This window comes from Vanacampus margaritifer, chromosome 17 (genome assembly GCF_051991255.1).
Source record: "Vanacampus margaritifer isolate UIUO_Vmar chromosome 17, RoL_Vmar_1.0, whole genome shotgun sequence".
In the NCBI taxonomy this organism is placed as follows: Eukaryota; Metazoa; Chordata; class Actinopteri; order Syngnathiformes; family Syngnathidae; genus Vanacampus; species Vanacampus margaritifer.
In genome coordinates, this window is record NC_135448.1 from 13,544,375 (window position 1) to 13,571,064 (window position 26,690).

A 26,690-nucleotide genomic window follows, 5' to 3' on the forward strand; every position below is an offset into this window, starting at 1 on the left:
TCAACATGGAACTTACTAGATCACAACATCTGAAAGGGCTGGCGGGTGAAGCCATGACTTAATAAGCCCCATCCACAGTATACATTATGACACATCAATCATTAAGACTTTGCTTTTTGCGCTTTCATTGTTTTTTTTGTTTTAAAAAAATATATATTTTTTTAATGCATTTTTCTTTTTTTAAAAATAAATAAAAATAATGTTTTGTTTTAACTATTTATTTATTTATTTTTTGTTTTATTTTTCATGCGTGCACTCACAGCCAACAATGAGGCACTCTAAAGTGGCTACGCCAGTGGACTTACACCGAGTGTCGCAATTGTGTTCTACAGTCTGTGCAATGCATTCGCAAACAAATCTTTGAATTCATTTTTCAGGGTCTTTCTTAACTCTTTGACTGCCAGACGTTTTCAGAAAAGGGATGCCGTGGGTGCCAGCCGATTTAAGCATTTTTGACTGATATTTCAAGGTCCACAGAAAATTATGTGTTTGGACTATGGAAACACACATACTACCAAATGAAAGATTGGACTCTCATCTTTCATCAGAAAAAAAAAGTTTGTTTCTACCTTATTCCGTTTTTCAGTAATCAACAATAGAAAATGGTTAGTTTCACCTCTGTTTTGGAAAAAAAACGTATTTTAACGTCTTTGGCACTCCTCCATAGGATTTTACTAAACGTTATTTAACGTTTTTGGCAGTCAAAGAGATACAAAATGTGTATTTTTGTCGCCCAACATTGCGCATATTTCCCGAACGGTGATCACACCTTCAACATTAGATGCTTACTTTTCCGCTTGTGATCTCTCAACGCAGGCACTCACCGAGGCTGGGCCGCCGTTCAAATGCGTCTCCTGCACGAGCTGGTGTACGCCTCCCGCCGCATGGGTAACCCGGGCCTCTCTGTACGCCACCTGTCCTTCCTGCTGCAGACCATGCTGGACTTCCTGTCCGATCAAGGTCGGTGGACCACACGGGGAGTGAGAGAGAAAAGTTAGAAAAACGCCCGCCGTGTTGCCCCTAGATTACATGTTGTATTTAAACCCTGTGAGGTGCTTCTTATACCCTGGCTTAAAGACAACCCAAACATTTAGAAACAGCCACCCTGGCCTTTGGTGATAGCAGCATTGTGCTCATTAGTGTGCGCCGCACAACAAAGCCACCTCCTTTTTGGACCAAGTGCAACATTGTGCTCTGACCAGAAATCCTGCGCCAGTTTGAGCTTTTACCAAAGCAGCGTGAGCTAGACAATCTTCTGGCCACACAATAGAGGCCCCCTGTAATCCTCGCTTGGCCGCCGAGCATGTGAATGGACACCGGGACACGGTAGGAGGAGTTCAGTCATGAACAAGATGAAACGGGCTTAGCAAAGAAACGTTTCGTTTGAGCACAAAGAGCTTTTTGGACAGACAGAATAACTTCACTGTACTGCGCGCTTCATCATGCAACCAGGGATGTGATTTTTCCGCTAATTCGCGGAATTCCGCTTTTTTTTTATCTCCCCCCCCAAAAAAAAAAATCCGATTTTTATTATTTTATTTTTTTTTGTATTTCATTGTGTATGCACATGACTCCGACAGATAACATCTTCTGCTATAACAAAGACATTTGTGGTATGCTCTAATATGAGTTACTTTTCATTTGGTCATGATACAATTATTTGTTCATGAAATTTGAACTCTTCAACATTATTTATGTGTTAACTTAGTAATCACATTAGTTAGATATGATGATATTCTCAGTGATAGTTTTTAAAAGCAAAGGCAGTCCAATGTTTTTGAATGTGACTGATTTTGAGTTGACTAAAACTGCCATTTTATATGGGATAGTTCAATATACATTGAAAATTTATGCTGTTGTTTTGTCTATTTCTTTGTCATGTGAGTGCATTGAAAGTACTTAAAAACACGGAAAACCCATGAGCTCCGGGAAGCCCCCCCTTGTCCCCCCACCAGGGCACTGCCCTGGACCTAGCTGGGTGCCGGCGGCCCCCAGACCCCCGGCTAAATTTTCAGATAATTTCACTTTGGTCAAATCACATCCCTGTGCAACAGAATGTTATCAATTTACTTAATATTCTTTTAGCTGATTGGCTGTTGATTCACATAAATAAAAGTCCCGTCTGACAGCTTTAGATAATTGCATTTTTTTTTTTCACAAGCTTGCTTGTCTTTAATGACACCTGATGCCCCCCAGTCATGTTTTAGATCTTTTAAGATGAGAAACAGCAAATTAATGAGGGTTAGCTGATCTGCAGCACTGGAAAAATTGAGAACGCTCAATTAAATCTCAAGTCTTGCAAAGTGCAAAGAAAAAAATGGAACATCATAGGAATAGGATATCTACTGGCCTGACTTTTTCATGTTTTTACGAATGATGCACATACAGTTTTCATTTTGCCGAGAAGTGATTTACATAGAATTGCCTGTAATTCTTTGATCAAAATATTAAGTGGTAAAATTGACCTGCACAACTGACGAGCGAAAACGGGCAGCCTTGAAGCAGTGCATGACGAATGATAAATGAACGGGTGACGCATGCATACCAAATTTTTATGCGCTCATTGTAATTTTGATTTATAGTGGGCATTTTTTTTACATGTATATTTTGTGTTGTTTGACATTCTTTCTGGGACCTATTCTTCGTTATTCGCTGAACCCCCCCCCCCCACCTATTGGCTATTTTGATCTCATACCAAACCCATGTCTAAAATTTAAATATTATTTTGCCGCCATCTTGGGTTATGTCCGATCTATGCGTTTAGATTTTGTACAAATTTGGATGAGGCCTGATTCTGATCTGAAAGTATCCAATTCCATGATTTATGCTGCCATTATTTATATTTTAATTTTAATTTTTTTTTAATGTGTGACTAACAGAATAGGACCACATTAATACTTCCTACCACATTTTTAAACTCCGAAAGGGGACTTCAAACGCCAATCTACAGTAAATAACAGATCCGATTTGCATCCACTGGCTTTCAGTTGCCGGAACATTTTCTGTAGCGTCAACTTCATTTCATTTAAAATGAAGAGTCAACTCGTTGGCCGAGTTCATCTTTCGTCTTTACTTTTGCACAACTTTGGACATCCTCCTCTTGATTCCTATTTCATCCGTCCGCATTTTGTCTCATTGAAGATGTCAAGACAGTGATTTTTTTTTTTTAGCTGCGGCGGAGTAAATCTTGCCGACGGAATGTGTCGGAATTTGTATGCGTATAAAAAGCTTTGGATGGAGATTGGCAGGTAATGATTTTTGTCTCCGCCACAAGCGATATAACACTTTGAGCTCCAAGCGGGATGGGGGAAGTCTGTAAAAGCCTCGACCTTAGTTTTGATGGGGAATGATTGCAGCAAAATATGGAAGGATTACAAGCAGCGGCGTAGCTTTAAGATTCCATCAAGAAGTTGTTTGCGCGTTTTGACAGAATACTGAAAATGTTCTAACACAAACAATTGTCTTTTCAAACTTGATGAAAAGTCGCTTTGCCTGCTGAGAATTAACGCATGACATGAATCGGTAAAAAGATAGCGAGCGTTCGTGGGGGTGAAAAGAGTCGTGTTTATCGTGACAGTCGTGCAAACTTGCTTTTTTTTTTTTTTTTTTTTTGCCTCGGCAGCACAACAATGCTTTCAAAAAAGATTAATCATGGTGGACTTGGCAAAGATTTGTGCATGCAAATTAAGCTTCTTTTTATTTTGGGGAACTCGCACCTACTGAACCCGCAATACTGGTGATTAATCTCTTTTGTGGCACACGTGGAATGCAAAATGAGCCCAAAACACGTTTTTACATACATTTCCACTTCAGAAAACCAAGTTCTTGCATCTCAATGTTATGCAAGGAAATAATTCTCATGGAAATAAATGTTGAGGCTTCATTGGATTCCCTCCCTCGTGTTTCCATGTGATCCTTGCTGCTAATGTGGGTTGGGGGGGGGGGGGGTGGACACTTACTTTGCATATAGAACAGGAGATTGAGATCCAGTCAGTAGTTGTCACTCGAGGAGCACTCGGAGGCGCATTCTAATTCCAGGTGCGAGCCGGACGTACTTGTCCACTTGTAATCGAATCGCCTGCGGTGCATTTTAATAGCCGCTCTGACCAAGATTGACTCGATATAAAGTCATATGCAGTAAAAAAAAAAAAGCATGGACCAGACAAGATTAACTTGATGCGAATGTCCAGATTCAGTAAAAAGTAATGTGTGTAAAATGATAATGTCCAAAGATTAATAGCACGCTAGGGTGGCCCTATTTAATGTCTACTATAACGACTGGGGTCGAAGGCTAAGCGAGCAGGTACGACACAGCAGAGGGGAAAAAAATGACACCCGTAAAGATACTCACAAACAGAATGTACTGTACTTGTACTGTATTTTCCTCCATGGTGGCAGCACTTCATTGCCAAGTTTTCAAACTCTTACAGGAAAGAGTTTTTTATTTATTTATTTTTTTTACATCAATTAAACATAACTACCATGTGTGCACAAAAGCCATTGGAATGATTAGTTTTTGAGCATTTTATCCTAACTATTTTCTATGAAAGAAAGTAACTTAACGGAATTAAATTAAATGCAATATCCTGGCTGCTTGCACACAAGCAGAGATATCAAATGCGATTATGGGAGTAATTGGTTCATAGTTTTTTTTATTTTTTAAATTGGTGCGCTGGCCCCTTCCTGTAGGTCTGAACTTTTTTTTTTTTTTTTAATAATGCAGCATAATTTATTACAAACTAGACATTTGCAATTTCTGGAGAAAATACATTGAAGCATGTGGAATGATTTGGAATGAGATAAATACGTTGAATGGTTTTACTTTTAATTGCTCAAAATATGTAGAAACGAGAGGTGAATATGTAATTATTTGGAATTTGGGGATTTAGAATTAAGAAAATTTTGTGAATTTTGTGAATGTGAGTAATAAACGAGATGACTTGAATGATCTGCACATGTCGATGTAGGAATAGTTTGAACCGGTCAAGTAATGTTGAGGGAGGAGGGAATAAATGTAGATAACGTCCTAAAATGGGAATAAAAAAAAAAATGTGTATGTTGAAATTTATTCACAAGGTGAATTGAATAAGCAGATAGGATTTCAATTTCAAATGGAAATTATCGGAATCTGTTATATTGAATGTGCCAATTGAAATTAATGTTAAATTAGAATCGGGGTAAATTTGGCCTCAATTGGAGTAAATGGGGAATTTTTATATGAAAAATGTTGAGTTATGGGAAAGCCGTGAATGTTTGGAATGAAAAAAGTGAATATTTGTAATATGTTGAAATTGGAATGATGTCATTCAGATAAATTATGTGAAAGGAGAAGTGCGTCAAAAAAGTGGATTCACACATTTATTATTACTTAGTATTTATTCACAGACACATTTTTGAAAATCTTGTAAAACATTTACTCTATTTGTAATTTCACACTTGATGTGTGGGCAGGCACTCTAGAGATCCATGGTGAGATGTAGAGTAGCAGTCAAGAGTAATGGCGGAACCGTCCACCACCTTGTCTTCACCTAACAGAATCACGGCCGTCGATACAGCGGAAATGTCCGACTTTTAGAAATTCGCTTCCCGTGATCGGATATGCTAATCGACTCGAAGGATGACGTCATTAGAGATGCGTTCTGCTGCTGTAGAATCCCAATGAGGTTTTCATCAGCTGATTTAAGCCACGTCATCGCAACCGTTGAAATGCTTCGCAAGCCAAGTGTCCTTCGCCGCACGGCGGCCGCTCCTGAGCCAAAGCAATTTTTACGGCCGGGTGAGCAGTAATGTTCCATTTTTAAAGCTATTCATGGTACAATAAGGCTTAACATTTTTATTTGAAGACTCGGCGCGGTATTGCTGAGGGAGACTCACCTCACAGGCCATTAATGTTTGGCTTATTTATAGTGCGCGAACACCATACCTGCGCTGTAAAAAAAAAAAAAAAAAACGGAATGTGATGTTTCTACATCTTCTAGAGAAAAAGGAAGTGACCCAGAGCCTGGAGAATTACACCTCCAAGTGCCCGGGTGGAATGGAGGTCATCACCCTACCGGATGGACTTAAGCTCCCACCGGTGCCTTTTACAAAGCTCCCTATTGTCCGGTAAGTCAGCGTTCTCAATGGATGAATGGCACCACTGATTGGACATTTCATTAGAAACAACTACGCAATCTATTGAGCTTCAAATACAGGAGCTGAATCATCTCTCAGTACAATCCAGCAAAGCACCTCTCCATCACAACAATAACAATATGAGCATGAATTAAGATCTCTCACAGTGGCATTCAAATTGGGCTTTTGGGTGCAAGTTCTGGTGGAATTAATCCGACCTCATCAACATTTTTTTATTTATTTTTTTTTGTGGAGAGCTCAGTATTCATCATTGTTCTCCTTTTTTTTTTTTTTTTTAATGTCTGTGGGTGTGTGTTTGTGCATGCTTGCGTATAAAAAAAAAAAAAAAATCCCATACCGTTCACCTAAACCAAACACTTCAGAAAGAGTCGTGGGGCCGTCAGGAGACCCGAAGAAGGACCAAAGAAAAGAAAAGATTTTTGAATGCACACGTTCAATGTTTCAGTACATTTTTGCAAATGTTGCTGCTCACCACAAGTTATGCTGACGTACTTAATTAGAGCAGTTGAAAATGTGCATTGAAATGGTTATAAAAAGGCCAAATAAAATTTTCACCTACAGGTTGTAAGTATTATAGATTCATCCTGAAATTTTGCCAGAATTTTATTTTATTTTTAGACTGTAAAGCGTAAAAAGGCCCTCCTGTTCATAAACTGTGTTGCAAGCCACAGATGTAAATGAGCTAAATCAGTAGCGGTGGAAATCTTTGACGATTCGATTCCAATTTTTGGGCCTGCGATTCAATTCAGAATCAATTTTCGATTGCGATTCGACGATTTTTGCTTCAAAATGATTTGATTGACAATGATTTTTGCTTCAGTCTATAGATGTGCAAGGCATTGTAATGGTCTACTCCAGTCTGACTCGCTAATGCTAATTAGCGCGCTACTCGCGGCACTTTTATCACTCAAAAGAATGCAAAAAAATTACTTATTGGAATAACTTGATCGTGACTTTTTCCTTCTACTCTCTAATGTGGCTACAACTTAACAGTGTATTAGACCGCGTGGAACCACACTGCCCCTAAGTGGCCAAATCGAGTACAACATGAACAGCGCTCCAAATAAAGGCACATACAAGGGCAAGACAGTATAAAATAATTTAAATAAAATCAATTTTGGGACATTTAAAATCAATTCTGAATGATACTAAATGAGAATCGCGATTCTTATGAGAATCAAATTTTTTTTGGGCACACCCCTAGAAATCAGTGGCTGTTCTTTATTTTTCAAAGGATTTCCTAAAAAAGAACGGTCTTCATATCTTGTTCTCTTCTCTTGTGTTGCCTCACATGTCATCTTGTGCTGAAGTTTGGGGAAATGTATATAAAACTAATATAGACCCAATTATCACATTTATAAAGCCAAAATAAAGCAATTAATTAATTCATACATAGCATAGAATTCTGCAAATAATTGACGCAAATTAAGGCCTCCACTTAATTGTAGAATTTGCAGTTTTCAAGCTGCTAAGATTAAAAGTAGCCTCACTTCACTCTCGGCCCTCGTGTTCACGCCTTATTCATGCTAAAGTTTGCCAAACACGAAATGTTACCGGTTTGATGTTGTTTTTTTTCTTTGATTGTACACAATGAAATATATAATGGTGCTTGTAAACTTACCAGATGACCCGGCGAGAATTGGGATGTTGGTGACCCTTATTTTCTTTTGAGAGCCGTCCAGTTGAGTTAAATAATGTGATTGACACACATTTCAAAATTCAATTGGGGAGGGGCCAAAGATCATTTTAATAGTATTCTACTGTCAGTTTTAACATAAATGACAATTTTACTTATTTATTTATAAACGGCAAACTTCCCCATGAATCGAAGCTTTTTCCCCTTTTGTCTTCCGTTATTTCTCAAATAGGTCTGTGAAGCTTCTCAACCTCCCGGCGAGTCTGCGTCCGCACAAGGTCAAAGGCCTCCTGGGTCCCGACGTGTCCACGGCCAGCCCTTTTATCTACTCGCCCATCGTCATGCACAACCGAGGAGAAGAGCGCTGCAAGAAGATCGGTAAAAAGCTCCCCACAGCACTCAACGCTGATTCATTCCAGCGTCGTCGTATGTCCTCGATATGATGAGAAGGCGCTTGAGGAGGTGCACTTGACTGCGCAAAAAGCTTCACGTGTCGGACAAACAGAGAAAACCGCGGCTAGGAATTGATTAAATATTCCGGTCGTCGGCGTCACGAAGGAACTCCGGTTGACTGGGCGCGCTCGCTCCACTTGAGGCTTATCTGGTACGGCCTTATCAAACAAGATGAGCATTTGGCGACTTTCATAATCCCGCCTTAATTATGCTTAGATGATATGAGCCGACGGCTGTTATCTCCCTCTGCAAATTCATGCCTACCTGCAGCCACTGTGTCCTTTCCTCCTCTGCCGCTTGTGTGTTATTTGTGTAGAGAAAATGCGGCAATGTTGACTGACTCACTGTGATTTATTTGCAGACAAATAATAGTCATAGTAAAATCAATGACATGCGACTTTTAATTAATATAGTCTGTATTCCAATTTCCTGGAAAGGGGACTTTGTTTTACTAGTTAAATATGTAATGTTTTCTGTTAAATTTGGCCAAGGCCAAGAAAAAAATTCCAGCCAACTTTTCCAGGTTCTTTCTGTGCCCCATTTAAAGGGGCAGAATTTGAGCCAGTTTTTTTTTTCTATTTTACAGAGCTGAATTTTTTTCCAGAATTTTTTTCTCCAGAATTAAACTTTATTAGATTTTTCCGTAACTAAAACTACAAAGATCACTTCCTCCCATTGTGGGATAGCGGGCTGATTATCGGTGGCGATATTTGTCAAAATGCCAAATATCGGCATCGCTCTATAGCGGTAAATGCTTGCAAACGTAGCGAAATTTAGGGTTTTCATCAGGATTTGTAACATTTTTGAACATATTCAGACAATTTTTACTGTCTGGGAAGATCTTTTGAAACCTTTTATGAACTCTGACGAAAACCCCAAATGAGCTGCATTCGCATGCATTTGTTGCTCAATGAGATACAGGAAACTTTTCATTTATGGATGTATTTAAATTTCCACTTTATAAAAGAAAATGATTCTGACACTTTTTTAAATTTTTTAAAATAAAAAATAAATAAAATAAAAACATTATCTCCAGTAGAAATTCGCTTAGTTTTTAATTTAGCGTAACACATGCTAATGAAATTTTTGTTCGAATTTTTAAACAAAGCTATCAATTCTTTGTATGTTTAACTCATTGACTCCCATCCATTTTCACTGAAGCCAACCCCCTTTGCTCCCGGCTGTTTTACTGGATTTTGACTGATTTTGCAAGGCCCACAGAATATTGTGTTTTATTGCTATAAAAACATGGAACCTACCAAAAGAAAGATTGGAGAGGATTTAAAAAAATAATATCTGTTATTGTTATGCAGCAATTAGCATTAAAATATAGCTAAGTTTCATTATTATTCACAAATCTTGTTTAAAAGAGTGGGGAAACAGCTTTTGACCTGGTTGATCTCTTATACTCTGCTGCCACCTGCTGGCCGTTTTTTTGTAATAACTGCCATTTCTTCAAGCATTCTGTTCAGTTCAGACATAAAAAAAACGTATAAATGCGTCTTTGGGAGCAAATTAGTTGATATTAAAAGAAAAAGTACATTTTTAACATTTTGATGATAATTTTTTTCTCTTGTCTCCGTATTGGCCTTGAAAAAAACATATAGGTCTATCATTAGTTTACAGTAATATAGAAAAACTGGCCTGAACAGCTGCTAATACACTATTTTTGAAATGTTACTACATGAGATTTGATGCAGTACAAGTTGTGAAGGCTTCAAACAAAACTGCATTTGCTCTTTGACTGCGACGTCAGTTGCTCAGATTGCCAAGTGGACACATTTTCTAAACGTCACAATTCCCCCTTGAGTTCCTTCTCCTCCAATGGAAGTGAACTGAAGTGCTGAGAGACCTCAGAGACCAAATTCCGACATGAATCCCCGCTTCCGGCTGATGAGGTTGTGATTGTGTCCTCACACTTCTAAAGCATCTCTTAGCACGGATGATACGAATGGAGTCGCGGGATGTTGGGATGACTGCGAGCGTGCGTTCATCTCCGCAAACTCAAGCCCCGATTGTCAGTTTTGTAGTGTCTTCTTAACCTCGCTCCGGCACTCGGGACTTTAAAGACTTTTAAGAACAGGCGACGGTCTCGGGCGTCTTGTGATCAGTGGAGTATACGCGAGAGAAATCCACCCTGGAGGGAGAACACTTCTAAACCTTTCCCGGCCTTCATGTCCCACTCGCGGGTTTTACTGATCGCCGGCCGGAGTCGTTTGCATTCTGAGCGACGCGGCTGCAAGCGACGGCTGGTGGATGTGCCGTTTGCTCTAGATGATGCGTGTTGTCTTAATCTTCACGATGCATGCTGTGCAGCGGATTGGCGTGAAAGCGCAAAACAAAAGGCTTGCCGTTCACTCTAATGTTTGTGATAGAGCCTTTTTATCTGATCGGTTGTCAGGCACGACGCAGGGTTCGGCACGTAACGGCTTCCCTGCCGTGCCGCATGTAAACACGATGTGATTATTTTTGCAAAAAGCGTCACGGGAAGTGTTGCCCTGTATAATCTCTGCTTTCCATACCTGCGTAATCCTGATGTTCTGTTTTGTCTTTCATACTGATTATGTTATTGCTCAACTTGCTTAACTCTTTGACTGCCAGACGTTTTCAGAAAAGGGATGCCGTGGGTGCCAGCCGATTTAAGCTTTTTTGACTGATCTTTCAAGGTCCACAGAAAATTATGTGTTTGGACTATGGAAACACACATACTACCAAATGAAAGATTGGACTGTCATTTTTCATCAGAAAAAAAAGTTTGTTTCTACCTTATTCCGTTTTTCAGTAATCAACAATAGAAAATGGTTAGTTTCACTTCTGTTTTGGAAAAAAAAACGTCTTTTAACGTCTTTGGCACTCCTCCATAGGATTTTACTAAACGTTATTTAACGTTTTTAGCAGTCAAAGAGTTAACTTGGTTTCTTACTCACGGCTTCAACCGTATATTGACCATATTACCTCATATTATTACATAGATGTACAACAATTCACCCTGCAATTCATTTGTTTACATATTTGTAACTACAAATTCAATTCGAAATCAGAATTAAAAATATTTTAGTATAAGTTTCCTGCATTGTTGTAATTCGCTAAAAAATCACGTAGATCTTGTTTTGCCAAAGCCTTAAAGAATAAAATGATAAATACAAAGAAAATAATTGCTTCGAGGGGAGGAGCTTCATTTAGACAGGCTATTACCCGGTCTAATGGCAAGGTAGTGCTTTGCTTTATTCTCGTGGCGTTCTAAACCTTTTTGACTTTTAATTTTTTAAATTTTCAGGTGGTCTTAATCTGTGTGCAAATTGGGCAAAACCCAAGACTTCGAAGGGAAATTTAAACAAATGAGTACCAATTTGAACCAGAAATACTACAAACTAAACTAAACTAGGGTTGAGTATCGATTCTAATCTCCTTACTCAATTTGATTTAGATTTTTCCCGATCTGGTTCACTTCAGTTCCCACCAATATCGATTAATTATGAAACTTCAATTCTTCTTAAATGTCAAGGACACGATAAAAACGCCACAAATATTTAATTCCAACGTACATTTTGCGGAGGCAGTAACTGGTTAAATGATTTAGTTTATTAATGAATGTAACACGTGACAAGAGCAAGGATAAGATGAAAATATTTTCAGAATTCTAATTGAATAATTGTAAATATAAACTTAAAAGATTTTGAATTGCCGTAAAATGCAATAAGTCAGGTCTTTCATGAATGTAAGAAAATAAAATTTTAAATTCACGTGAACAGTAAATTTCAAGAAAACACAAAGATACAAAAAAAATTGCCTTCAAAATTCAATTTCCCTAAGAATTTATGTGGGGAAAAAAGGAGACTTTTAAATAATCCATTCATGGGTTTATAAATCGATATTGGGCTCGAAAAGGAAAATCGAAAAAAAAAAATGCAAAATTTTCGCCGCCACATTCCTTCCCCGTGACGTCACTTGTGCTGCGGACTGAGCTAATAGTTGTTCAGCGTATTGCCTTCCCTTTCTTATCTAACATCTCGAGGTGCTTTTTTTAACGATTGCAATGACAATAAAGATATTCCATTTCAAAATTGAGATTTTTAAAAATATATATATATATTTTTTTTTTTTACAAAATCCATTGAATACGATCTAAATTTGTTTATTTTGTGGATTCTGGGAAATATATTTAAAAAAAAATCCCTCCTTGCAGAAAGAGGAATCTAATGTGATTCCATTGTGTGTGTGTATGTACGTATATATATATATATATATATATATATATATATATATATATATATATATATATATATATATATATATATATATATATATATATATGCATTTGCCTTCCCCGAAGCCTTTCGCCTCCTTTAATCCCCTCCAGGGGTCTAAGAGACTCAGACATCTGTCTGTTCCAAGCAATTGACTGCATATGCTAACGTTTCAGTCCACGCAATCCATCACATCAGAAATGATGGATACTCCCATCGCCGGGCTGTAATATTTGAAATGAAATGAAAGTAAGATTAAGCTCAATCTCATTACAGTTGTTTGTTCTCTCTCTTCAACATTAAGTGACATCATCCACATTGTTCCAGACAACGTACCTATGTTCGACCCCAATTATTTGGCGTCCGGTCCTATCTAAAGGAAATTGATTGTGTTTGTCTTTTTTTTTCTTTCTTTGTTTTTAGACTTCCAGTGGGTTCAAGGAGACGTTTGCGAAGTGCAGCTCATGGTCTACAACCCCATGCCTTACGAGCTTCGAGTGGAGAATGTGGTCAGTGATGTTTTTCCTTCATCTCCATAAGAACGCAATCTTACAGAAGCGTTCGATTCTCAACCGCCAAACCCCCCATCAAGTCGTACTTGTTCATCGCGGATGGCCCAATTAAAATCCCTTAAAAGCTTTTTTTGGACAATATAATGCCGCATGGGCTGGAGGTGAGAGCAAACTCCTCACTTGCTTGACAGTAAGAGGCCATTGGGGGAGCATCACACCGCGCATGCCGCATTACTTTTATGGCATCTCGCACCCGGGCCTGTCAGAGTCGATAACTCCTATATTGAGGTACAAAAGACCCTTCATTGTCTGTTTTGGTGTAGGATCAAGTTTAAATTGAGCAATAGCGAGTCTCGCCTCCTTTTTAGCAGTTTATTAGCACCCCGGTAATGGCAGCTTTTTCCGAAGTGGAAAGCATTTCCCTTTTCAAGAAACACCAACACAGGCGGTTGTCGAACCCGGATAGATATACAGAATGTGTTTTCATGACATTTTATGGGGTAATATATAACAATCTATGGTGATAGTTTTACAACAGTCCCAACAATATTTCAAGGTTCCGCATGACACCCAGCATAAGAATACGACATGTTGTACTACTGTATTTCTTTTCTTTTTTTTTTTAGAGCTCAGTATTGTTCATTCGGTAATTTTACTGATTTGACATGTCATCATCATTGCTCTTTTTTTTATTTTTTATTAATTTTTATTTTGAATGTGCATCTATGTGTGTGTGTGCGTGTATTCATTAGTTCACCTAAAACCTATTAAAAATCCCATACCGTTCACCTAAACCAAATACTTCAGAATCCAATTTCATATTCTGATCTAGAAGTTTTTTTTTTTTTTGCAATAATATAATAAATATAGTATTGTGGTTAATATTGCATTAGTGAAATATGAGTTGAGCAGCAAAATCCAGCCGTTTTTGATCCATCTCAGGGGGGGGGCGGCCATTTTGCCACGTCGACTGAAGATGACATCAGTGTTGCTCAGGTCTCACAACCAATCACAGCTCAGCTTCAGAAAACAGGTGAGCTGTGATTGGTCGTTGCCAACATTGATGTCATCTTCAGTCCAAAAAGCGAGTGGCAAAATGGCCGCCCCATGAGATACATAGCTTCATAACTCATGTTCCACAAATGTAATATTAATCAGAATGTTATGTTTAGACTAGTGAGGTCACATTGAACTCGTGTGCAATACATTTTAATGCATCTATGTATTCACATGCTCCTTGAAGAGTGGGTGATACCAATGAAAGCAGGGTCGCCCCCCCCCCATTGATGAATATTTTCCCGGCCTGAATTTTGTCCCCAGTCCATCCCTGACCACCAGTCTTAGCAAATTTTCTGAGGGTGGTAAACCTCTCAAGGTGAGGCACAAAAAGGTTTCTCATGCTGTGGTAGAGGTTAACCTACTCCAAAAAAAATATTTTGATGTATCAATCTAAAAGGTTGTACTCCTTATTCATGATCGGCATTATCGATGATTTGAGTTTTAATTTTAATCCATTGATGCATGCATGGTTGCAACACTGTCGATTGGTTCTCCATTGGACTAAAGCAGGAAAAAAACTGCATCACGAATGAGAAGTACGTCCACCCTGTGGCAGGCTGTTGTTTGGCTCAACACAGTCGATTCTTATTTAATTGGCCATTAAAAAGGCAATTGATTAATTGATCGTTAATTTTCTCCACCATCGATCAAGGGGATCTAGTCAACTGCCCATCCCAACATTCTTTTTCCCCGTACAAGCTCCTACTTAATTCTAATGATAGCAGGCTCAATAGATACATTTCTCTTCCCCCCTCCCAGCTGTGCAATTCGTGTTCATGCAATAATGTTCTCGTCAAGCTTACTAAATGTCCGCCTGGGAAAAAAACATTTTTTAGTGCGTCGCTATCAGGAGGATGCCCCGCTTGCGTGCAGTGTACTATTTTTCAAAAGTGACGTCTGCATGCATTTGCAACAGCTTTTCATAAAAATGTGCCGCAGCTCCTAAGTAGAACTTAATGTTGTTACATTTACTGCTCTGCCGTCTGTATATTTTCACATGCACACGCATAACGAATATCCAGGCGGGATCATTCAAAAAATGTTTTACACCGACCGGAGAAATTGGAGCATATAGTAAAAAAGAAAAAAAAAGTTGAAAGGACACCACCCTACCACCCACAGAGTTACAAAAGCAGAATCTTTCATCAACCCCGGAAACATCTAAATTCCAACAAGATTAGGGACACCTCAAGAGACCAGAGGAAAGACTAAAGGAAGGAAGGAAGACTAGATGAAGCCGAGCGAGATCCACAAACACCAGCCTCCACTGATTAAGCGACTAGTGGGAGAAGCAAATTCTGTTTGAATTTTAGTAGATGCCGGTCTGGTGGATGTGGGGAAAAAAAGATAAATATGGCACCATAAATTTTTTTATCCCACTGTCGACTCATATGACCTTTTGATATCTGCTGACTAAATGACATTTCGAGACAGATGGGGTCAAAACGGCGACAAGCATCCCATTAGCACGTTTCGATGTCAACTGATCAGGTAATAGATGGGGACGTAAGCCCCTCCCAGATGCACAGCGGGGGCGGGGTTAACTTTCAGGAGGAGTATTCTTTGATGCCACACAGCACTCGGGTGATTTTTTTAAAACAAATCGATCAATAACGGCTCAAACTAACCAATTCCCGGATCTGATAATTAACCTAATGAATACACACGCACACACACACGCACGCACATACACATACTCACCCACATACAAAAAAAAAAAAAAAAACGATGACATGTCAAATCGGTAAAATTACCGAATGAACAATATTGAGCTCTCCAGAAAAAGAAAGGAAAAAAAAAAAAGATAATTCACCTTTTCAAGGCCGGAATGACAATGAAGGATTTCCAACAGGTTAGCGATGATACTTTTTTTTTTGTACCTTACCTAACATTATACCAAGGACGGTCTACGCTAATGTGCCTTAAAAAGCGTCTTCATCTTTTCCTCCGTGAGGTAGCGTCTGCCGTTACGGATTGATGCAGTCGTTGCGTCACCGCGGTCTGTCTCGTGCAGCGTGCGCTGGGAATGTAAATGCGCTTAGTCAAAGGGGGCTTGATTGCACAGTGCACGGGGGTGGGGTGGGTGGGGGGCGGGGGCGTTCCAGTCAGTGTGCGGTTATCGTTTGTCAGTGGAATGCTTACTCACATGCTGGAATGATGCAGAAAAGTCATTTCCCGGGTATCATGGCTCAGTGGTAGAGTTGTTGTCTCCCAAACCGAAGGTTGTGGGTTCGATCCTCAACCCTTGTGACCGTGACGACGTGTCCTTGAGTAAGACACTAAACCCTCCAGTTGCTCTTGATGTCATCAATAGGTAAATGAGGAAACAAATTTATAAGAAGAAAATCCGCAAGATTTGATTGTAAATCGGCGATATGGAACGACAATATAAAAACTTTTGATAAAAAAAAATATATATATATAGTTTAAGTCTTAAGATTAACCTTGCTTCAAACACATTTAAACAAAATACATTCCCAGTGATGTTAAAGCATTTTGACTGATTTTTCAATTTTATGTTCTCTATTTTTACATGAAATCTACCAATTGAAAGAATGCCACGAATAGCAAAAAAAAATCTACCAGTAATAACCCTCAAAAGGTTTTATAATTGTCTATAGTTACCACACGACAGCAAAAGACTACTTTTGTCTCAGTGGAGCTCCTCAACTCACTTGAAAGCTAATTTCGTTATCATATTTTTCATCACCAAATTTGTCCAGACCCGTTCTTGCGAGGCTTCGGGTTGGCTCAGCAGCCAGTGGCCCCCGCGGGGCCCGGGGGCTTGTGCCCTGGTGCTGCTTCGGCCTGGGGGGTCCTGAGGGGGCTGAGGTTGGCGACTCCCCTCTTTGGTGTAGGTTCTCATGCGTGCCAGATCCACCACACCAGCATCTACTAAAATTCTAACAAAAAATTTGCTTCTCCCACTGGTCGCTTAATCAGTGGAGGCTGGTGCTTGTGGATCTCGCTCGGCTTCATCTAGTCTTCCTTCCTTCCTTTAGTCTTTCCTCTGGTCTCTTGAGGTGTCCCTAATCTTGTTGGAATTTAGATGTTTCCGGGGTTGATGAAAGATTCTGGTTTTGTAACTCTGTGGGTGGTAAGTGGTAGGTGGTGTCTGATTGGTTTCAACTTTCTTTTCTTTGATCCTTCCTCTGGTCACCTGACAACTTCACGACTCTGGCGGGACTCTGAAGTATCCGGTTAAGGTGAAGGGTTTGGGATTTTTAACAGGTTTCAGGTGAATTGAAGAGCACAAACTCGCTCTCAGGCACACACGCAAACACAACATGCAAAAACAGGAAAAAAAAAAAAAAAAAAGAGCGATGATGATATGTTGACTCAGGAATACTGAGCTCTCAAAAACAACAAAAAAACAAAAACTCAATTAAAATTTCTTGTCAAAATTAACACTGCTTGAAAGTGTTTCCTTGGCGCCCAGAGGCTCCCAAATAAATCCATGTTATGTAATACTTGATTGAAATGAAATTAATCTGAGTGTTTTAATAAATCTTAATTACTGACAGAAATTGGGGGGGGGGGGGGGTACACTCAAATATTTAATTCAGTCAAGCGAGCGGTGTGGAAGCGTGCGTACAATTTTTAGCTAGTGCAGTCCCGACAGTGCGTAAAAAGCCAGACACAGTGGCAAAAAAAAACGAAAAAAAAAAAAAAAAGGAACCCGTGCTGCTCTCGTTCCCCGCAGTTATGGTAATGAGTTCACAGCGACCGGCACGCTTGTAAACTTGAATGGCACTCGGGAAGGGCGCGCAGCACCGCCGAGGCCAAACAGTCCTAATTGGGATCAGCACTGCATGTGGAACTTGATAGATGCAGCCAACTCTCACAGGAACGGACGGGGTCATGCCAACTACGGCTATTTGGTCAGTTTTCATCAAAACTTTCTTCGTCTGGTCAGTTGTGGACTCGGTAATTGAAATCGGTCACATACATACACTACTCATAAATTGATCTGATCAACGTAATGTGACCTCTGAACTTTTAAAAGCATATATACATTTTTCCATTCAGCTCCTTTTTTTAGAGAACAGAAAGCTGCATTGTTTGTAGTAAATAATTAATGACATTTTGGCTAATTAAGAGAAATTGGATTATTTCCCGCGGCGCATTAGTTGAAAAAAATAAACTGCCTTTTGAAATTGTTGTGAGTAGTTAAACCACAGGTGGGCATTTTCCAGCCTGTGAGACCAACTAATCCGCTCCATGCAATGCCATGCGACTCAAAAAAAAACAAATGAAACCTCAGAGCAACTGTTTGTAAATCCTCAAAAGATGAAATATTTTGTCCCCTCATTTATGCCCAGTCCGTTGACCCCTTCCTCTATTGGATTTTGATCTTAGGGTTTGTTGACCTCCGGAGTCGAGTTTGAATCCCTCCCTGCTGCGCTATCGCTGCCAGCAGAGTCCGGCCTCTACCCGGTTACCCTGGTGGGCGTCCCACGAACCTCTGGCAACATCACTGTCAACGGTAAGTCCTATTGGAAGTTGACATCTAGTATGAGTACAGGCATACAATTTCGCTTTCGGATCATCCCTACTGAGTAACTTAAGTTGTCCTACTGGATGCTTAACTAATTCAAACCCAAAAACGTGTAATTATGTTTTTTTAATACTTTGTCCTTCACTCCCCAAAACATATTTATATGGGTTTTTTTTGTGTTTTTTTTTTTTTTTTAAATGCAAGAGCATACAGAAGGCATTGATGGTAGTTATTACAAAAAGACGGCCAGCAGGTAGGTGGCAGCAGAGTATAAGAGATCAGCCAGGGCCATGTTGCAACAAGCTCTTTTTGCCAGTGTTTTCAACAGGAATGTGAATAACTATTAAACTTAGCTATATTCTAATGCTAATTGCTGCAAAACGGAAACCTATACAAATATATATTTTTTCCTGATGAAAGAAGAGACTGTAATCTTTCTTTTGGTAGGTTCCATGTTTTTATAGCAATAGAACACAATGTTCTGCGGGCCTTGCAAAATCAGTAAAACAGCCAGGAGCGAAGGGGGTTGCTTCAGTGAAAATGGCTGGAAGTGAATGAGTTAAAAAGCATTTTAATTCATTAAATGAAATTTTAAATGCCATTAAGAGGCATTAAATGTGATGTCGAGAAGCATTACAAATTTAAATACAATTGTTGTTCATACTTTATGTTACCGGTACATACAATGTTGTGCAATTTAGCAATAATAAGTGTGATAAAAATATATGTAGTTGTGGGGACTGGTGACTTGTAATTTACAATGAACAAAATGGCCTGGAGTGCATGAGTTGCTTCATGTTACAAATAGCAATTGATCTGAATTTGAAAAGAAAAATGTAGTGTTCCTTTTACCAACATCCAACATGAAACATTAATGCCACTTAGTGGCAGAAAATTGCTTAAATGTTGTCTTTTTAACCGTAGCTGTAAATTCATGAATTGCTTTCTATGAAATTATTTTAACAATGACCCCTCCTATTGGAAGTTGACATCTAGTATGAGTACAGGCATACAATTTCGCTTTCGGATCATCCCTACTGAGTAACTTAAGTTGTCCTACTAGATGCTTAACTAATTCAAACCCAAAAACGTGTAATTAAGTTTTTTTTAATACTTTGTCCTTCACTCCCCAAAACATATTTATATGTTTTTTTTTTTTAATGCAAGAGCATACAGAAGGCATTGATGCAGCCTCTGACCTGAAGAGGTCGCTTAAAGCAATGGTAGTTATTACAAAAGACGGCCAGCAGGCAGGTGGCAGCAGAGTATAAGAGATCAGCCAGGGCCATGTTGACAAAAGCTAATTTACCCACAGTTCTAAACAGATTTGTGAATAATGATGAAACAGATACAAATGTACTTTTTTTTCCCGATGAAAGCAAAATCTAGTAAAACAGCCGGGAGCGAAGGGGGTTACTTCAGTGAAAATGGCTGCGAGTGAACGAGTTAAGCAGGCTATGAAGGACAAGAATTGAGTAAATGCTCATATGCTTTCCATTATTGTGCTATTTTTCCATCGAAGGCTACCACACGTCAGTGTTTGGCGTAACCAGCGATTGCCTACTGGAGGGTCTGCCCGGGGTCAAGACCGACGGGTGCCTGGTTGAGGTCATCCCCTCGCTTCCTCGTCTTCAGCTCAGTACATCACTACCACGGTTAGTGGAGCATTTTTATTACTTCATTGTACAACCATTATTTCTGTCAAGGATGTCATGTTGTTAAGAAATCTTGCTACTTAATTCATTTTGAGGGCTGGGGATTAGGCCAGGGAAGAAATGAGTTCATTTTTATTGACCCCCCCCTGTTTATAGTTAAGCCTTGGCGAAGGCCTGAGGCGCAGCGTTTGTCCGCAAAGTTTCATGGAAATTAGTAGTTTTTGCCTTTTTATGGATACATAAATGAATACAATTTTTTGTTTGAGTATTGTTGTTTTTCCAATGCCACGCATCCCACCTTTAGCATCTTGACAGAGTTGGCACACCACCTCTCGTCAATGCACCAACTAAAAAAAAACAAAAAACGGGAACACCACACCAATAGACAGACATGTTTTTCCCCTGATTGCCGATTATTAGTGGTCAAGGAGCCAGATATCCGATTTTGGAAACGAAATTCACTTTAACTTAAAGGGAAAATATTGGTGAAGTAAAATACAAACGCCCAACTCTTAACTGTGTCAAAAATGTTTTTAAGCATATCTTTGTTGAAATTTTTTTCAGATTTGCAAAATGGTGATTTTTCAAATTTTTTTTTATCATATTTGATTTTTTACACAACAGACATTTTTTTTTATATATTCTAACAAACAGTTCAAGAAGCTCTCAGGGTCATGAGCATCTCCTAAAAAATAAAACGAAAACTCGAACAAGTAAATAGCTCACCATTGTTTTCTGAATTAAATAAAGTTTTCCAAAATTTCAAAATAACTGAAATGCTACATTTTCAGCTCATCTTTGTTTTAATTTCAAACAAAAAAGAAGTTCAGCTGCGCATCTCTTTGAAAGTTAAATAAAAACAGGTTAGGGTTAAATGGTTACTCTGTGTAGTGCCGATTTGTCAAAATGCTGAATATCGGCACAGATAATCGGTCTAACACTAATGTATAATTCATAGCATAAATGTGTATGTTAATGCTTTTTCTTTTGTTGAGGAAAAAAAAACATTTGAGGAAATGTAAGAAGAAAAGAATAACACAAATTCTATTCCTGGCTATTAGCATGCAGAATTAGCATTATGGTATAACATACTAAAACTGATTCTCCAAATGTGTTGACACACAGGCTCCCCCTAGTGGTATGTGAAAGAATCACTATTTACTTTTCAAATACAGTACATTTTTTTCCAACTTATATTTAACTTTTAACAGTATTTCGCCTTTAAGAAGAGTTTACAGTAGATTACGATATCACAAATGACTAAAATCTCTGCCACATTTTTGATAAACATTCAGGCCTGCTGTGCAAATATATTTCCATCTTGGTCAATAATGTGGCACTTGAAAAGGGAAGTATTTTTTTCAAGGTCGTATAAAGTTTGAGAACCATTGCTCTGACTTGATCATCACCAAAATGTTGACTGAAAATTCTGTATCTTTGTCACGATGTCTTTTTTTAAACTTAGTTCAATGGAACTCCCACAAATTAGCAGGGATTCCGGCAAGGACAAATTTTGCCACTGTGGATTTACAAAAGCCATCTCATTTTGTTTACCGGTGCAACTCGCAGGCTTCCCATGCGAGCAACATGAGAGAGGGGAATTAATTGAATTTACCGCAAGTAAACAAGCGGTCTGATCGCGGTGAAAGCACAACAGCCGCAAAAAAAAACCCTCACGCCTTCAAGTACAGCACTTTTGATGTGGAGGATCTTTTTGTTCTTTTTCGGATTCCGAGAGTGCCGTAGCAGAGGCACGCGGCAAAGAGAATACAAATGTAATAGGTGGTCCGCGGGGTCCTCTGATAGACCTTCAGTTTTGACATCAGAGGAGGCTCCTCGGCATTCAGCGCTCTCATGTTTTTTCTCTGCAACAGGAAAGTCCAATACAAAATTGTTGTATTCATTTATTTTGTATAGAACATTTTAAATATTATTATTAGTAGTATTATTGGTAAATCTTGTCTTTATCTCCACTTAGGTCGGCCCACACACCTCCGCCCATGTCCAAAGAAGAACGTTCCAGCACTGTGTCGGTGCAGCTTTTCAACGGCGAGGGCCAGCAGATGACCATCACCTTGGAGAACATCGGGTCCGAGGACATCGAGAGCCTGGAGCTCACTTCCAAGATCGTCACCGCCAAAGGTGTGTAGCCAGAGCTTTTTGTTGTTGAATTTATGTTGTGTCAGTTTATTCAGGTAAGTAGATCTGGAATGTCTGCATGTAAAAAAATAAAAAAAATAATTCAAATTCAATTATGTGTATTTGATAGTTCTGTTGTCTGGCATCGTGGTCTCATAAATGTCATTTATTGGACACATTTTTTTTACTAGAGTACAAAATGATGTTGCCATACAAATACAAATTTTAAGATTTGATTTATAATAGAATATTTATTATTTTTAAATATGTCAATAATATGCAATAAAAAGCTGTTTTGATTTAATAAAATCCCATCAAACGGGTCCATTTTCAAACATTGCAAGTGTCGCCAGCATTTATTAATTTATAATAATTATATAGATTTATAAATTTGAAATACTTATAATAATCATGATAATAATAATTATTATTATTATCTTAATTTTGCTCTCAAATATATATTATTTATATTGTATTTATAGTTTCACATTTATAATATTTCATGTCAACAGCAATATTTTGCACTTTCCAATATATTATATCATTTTTAGTTTTTTAAATGTATTTTTCAAAATTTTCAAATGATTGATAAGAACATATTATTTTAATCAATTCTATTACCGGTAATATGAAATCAGCTGCATCTGTAAAAAAATTAAAATAAAAAATACTTTTGTGAAATTATTGACAGCATTTTAAAATGGTCGAGTTTGGGGATATTATTTGGTGGGAAAAAACAGCCAATGGGTAACTAGTAAAAGTATATAAACATATCTTTTCTAGGGATGGGCGACTACCGATACCAGGGCCGATACCTGGCCTTATTTTAAGGTATCGGTACGCAGACTATCTTTTGACTGTTTTATGATTAGAAATTAGAAGAATAGAAAATTAAAATTCATTTCATGCAAGGTTGAGGAAATATGCTGCATTGGGATATGTAGGTTATTTTTTTAAATAACCTGTGATTGTTTTTTTTTGTTTTTAAATGTTATTTATAAAAAATATTGCTGTTATTACTGTGTTTATGCCTTTCTTCCTGGCCTGTCTCGTGTCGGACACGTGCCAGTGTCTCTCACATCATTGCGGTCACTCGTCATTATTTTGCAGTCTGACTTTGAGTCTGCCCCCCCCCCCCCCCGCGCTTTACTTCTAAGTCGGTGTGGAAAAAAAAAAGGCGCTATTTTTAGAAGCAACCCGTTTAAACTTGCGCAGGTGATGTGGCGTATCGCCATTGATGCGGTTCACACTGTCCTTGCCTGCTATAAACGACTGTCATCGTTATTTTATGAGGCAAGGGGAGCTGCAGTCCTTTAGTTTGTTACAAATGGTTTAATGTGACCTTAACTGTAAAATAGATTTTTTTTTCTCAGGTTTATATCATGATGTCTACTATTTTAGGCTACTTTCCCCCATCCTTTACTAAAGAAAAGATCCCCTTTCAAGCAATTAAAGACGTAAAGTGAAACGTTTTGAAGGCTATTTTAACTCTTTGACTGCCAGACGTTTTCAGAAAAGGGATGCCGTGGGTGCCAGCCGATTTAAGCATTTTTGACTGATCTTTCAAGGTCCACAGAAAATTATGTGTTTGGACTATGGAAACACACATACTACCAAATGAAAGATTGGACTCTCATCTTTCATCAGAAAAAAAAAGTTTGTTTCTACCTTATTCCGTTTTTCAGTAATCAACAATAGAAAATGGTTAGTTTCACCTCAGTTTTGAAAAAAAAAAAAAAAAAAAAAACGTCTTTTAACGTCTTTGGCACTCATCCATAGGATTTTACTAAACGTTATTTAACGTTTTTGGCAGTCAAAGAGTTAATGTCAGAGCAGATTCATGTGGATATTTGTCTTTTTTTTCTAGTTCTCTTTAAATGAAATATTTTCAACCGCCCCACACACACTTTATTTTGAAATGCTTCCTGTGAGTGTTGTTTTTAATTGGAACCAGAGAAAGTGCTGATAACTGGTGAAAATAACAAACGTTTTTTGCATTACAAGCAGCATTATGAAGTCATAAACTTTGCTCAAAAATATAATAATAGCCTCATTTTATTTGGCTTTCTGATGGAGGAAGCAAATTTGTCAGGGGTGACAAATTAAAGGTCAGGTGTATAGGCCACGGTGTCACAAGTCAGCACCATGGCGACGGGGCTGCATCATCGGTGGCCTTCACCCCCCAAACCGAACCAGCCTGGACTGGTTTCATTGGAGTTTCTTCTCTCCCTCTGCACAATTCTGAATTCTCAGCGAGCGCCCAATGAATAAAAGATGCGTGAGTCACAATGGGAAGACACGGAGGGACGAAAAGATTTGTGTTCCCGCAGCACGCGCCACCCCCGGTGCGAGGCGGGCTCCTCTCGACTCGGAGGAGAAAAGAAATTTGCCAACATTGAAGCTGACAAATTAAACGCCCGCTTTTGACAATTCAATGAAGCGTTAACATTAATGTGAGTCTAAAAAAAATTTAATGCTATCGCGACCTTTTGTCAAACAGGGTACGATAAGTGTTTTTTTTCCCCCGTCAGTCCTCGAATCCGTTGTATAATTTACGCTAATAAACAGGATCAGTTCCTGAAAAAACATACATGTACAGTATTATTTAAGCTTTTAACAAAATATAATGTGTAGTTACTTTTTTATCGGTCGAGTCGATTATCTGCACCGATATTTGGTATTTTGACAATCTGTAAGCCGATAAAGCTTGTTTCTCGCTGAATTTTGGGTTTTCCTCAGGATTCGTAAAATGTTGTAAAAGGATGCAAAGGTTTTAGTTTTGAACATGATTGTTGCTCTCTACAAACATCTTGGCAACCTTTCGCAACATTTTACGAATCCTGGGGAAAACCCCAAATTCGCTACGTTAGCAAGCATTCGCCGCTCATGTTGAAAATGTGAAAATTTGTTGTAACAAACATGCTTAACTCTTTGACTGCCAGACGTTTTCAGAAAAGGGATACCGTGGGTGCCAGCCGATTTTAAGCATTTTGACTGATCTTTCAAGGTCCACAGAAAATTATGTGTTTAGACTATGGAAACACAAAAATGAAAGATTGGACTCTCATCTTTCATCAGAAAAAAAAGTTTGTTTCTACCTTATTCCGTTTTTCAGTAATCAACAATAAAAAATGGTTAGTTTCACCTCTGTTTTGAAAAAAAAAAACGTCTTTTAACGTCTTTGGCACTCCTCCATAGGATATTACTAAACGTTATTTAACGTTTTTGGCAGTCAAAGAGTTAATGGCATTTCAACAAAGTACATTTTGACGTTAACATAATCTTCTTTACTTTTTTTTTCTCTCTCTCTGGAGAGCTCAGTATTGTTCATTTGGTAATTTTACCGATTTGACATTTGACTTTTTTCTTTATTTTATTTTTTATTTTTTTGTGTGCGTGCGTGTGAGTGTGTGTGTGTATTCATTAGTTCACCTAAAACCTATTAAAAAATCCCCTACCGTTCACCTAAACCGAACACTTCCAGCCAGAGTCGTGAGGCCGCCAGGAGACCCGAGGAAGGACCAAAGAAAAAAAAAAAAAAGGAAAGTGTGAACATAATCTTCCTTACTGCACATGAATAGCTTATTCAAATATGTTTTTTTTTTGCAGTTTAAAATATAACTAAACAATTGACATGACTTTGTTTAGTTCTGGACTTTGTATATTATTCAAGCCGTTCCTTAAATAAGGATGTAACGCGACACAAAAGAAACAAGAAATGTGTGCTGCGCCGTAAAAAGGTCAATCATAATTGGTCATTTAAGTGGATAAAACTCAACATAATAAATATTAAAAAAGCAAGAACATGTTGATTATATCGTATTTATTTTTTTTTAAATTTGTACCGGCTGGGTACGTTTCGATACAATATGGTACGGCTCCGTTCAAGAGGGTAGGATGCAATGACTTTTTTGTTACGTACATTTAAGAGATACTGTATTTCTTCCCAATAAAAGACGATTCGATGTATGAACAGTATTGTTAATTCGGTAATTTTAGCGATTTGACATGTCATCATCATTGCTCTCTTTTTAATTTTTTTTTTTATTATTGTTATTTTTTTTTTATGTGGGTGAGTATATGTATGTGCGTGTGAGTGTGTATTCATTAGTTCACCTCTCGATATATTTCTAAGTGGAACGATTTGGTTTAATTCAATATAATCACATCTTTCACATAAAAAAATGAATTTCCGGTTCAAAACGTTTTTGTTACACTCTTTGGCTGTAAATTTATAAAAAAAACAAAAAAAAAACAGAAGTCACTCTCTCTGCCATTTCCTTTGAGTGCTTTAGTGGAGTCACAATAACGTCATCAAGTGACTGACTTGGCGGTCATATTTCTCTCTCTCTGCTC

General features: G+C 38.3%; 1 protein-coding gene across 4 annotated transcripts in view; it reads left to right on the plus strand.

Annotated features, from left to right (window-relative positions):
* trappc9 (trafficking protein particle complex subunit 9) overlaps positions 1-26,690 on the plus strand; it is a 147,476-nt gene that overhangs the window by 15,813 nt on the left and 104,973 nt on the right. For all 4 annotated transcript variants that reach the window (XM_077548871.1, XM_077548872.1, XM_077548869.1 and 1 more), the window contains 7 exons: positions 817-960; positions 5,979-6,105; positions 8,004-8,149; positions 12,895-12,980; positions 18,402-18,528; positions 20,063-20,195; positions 22,174-22,337. In XM_077548871.1, the coding sequence (XP_077404997.1) occupies positions 817-960; positions 5,979-6,105; positions 8,004-8,149; positions 12,895-12,980; positions 18,402-18,528; positions 20,063-20,195; positions 22,174-22,337 (927 nt within the window). The remainder of the gene's footprint in view (positions 1-816; positions 961-5,978; positions 6,106-8,003; positions 8,150-12,894; positions 12,981-18,401; positions 18,529-20,062; positions 20,196-22,173; positions 22,338-26,690) is intronic.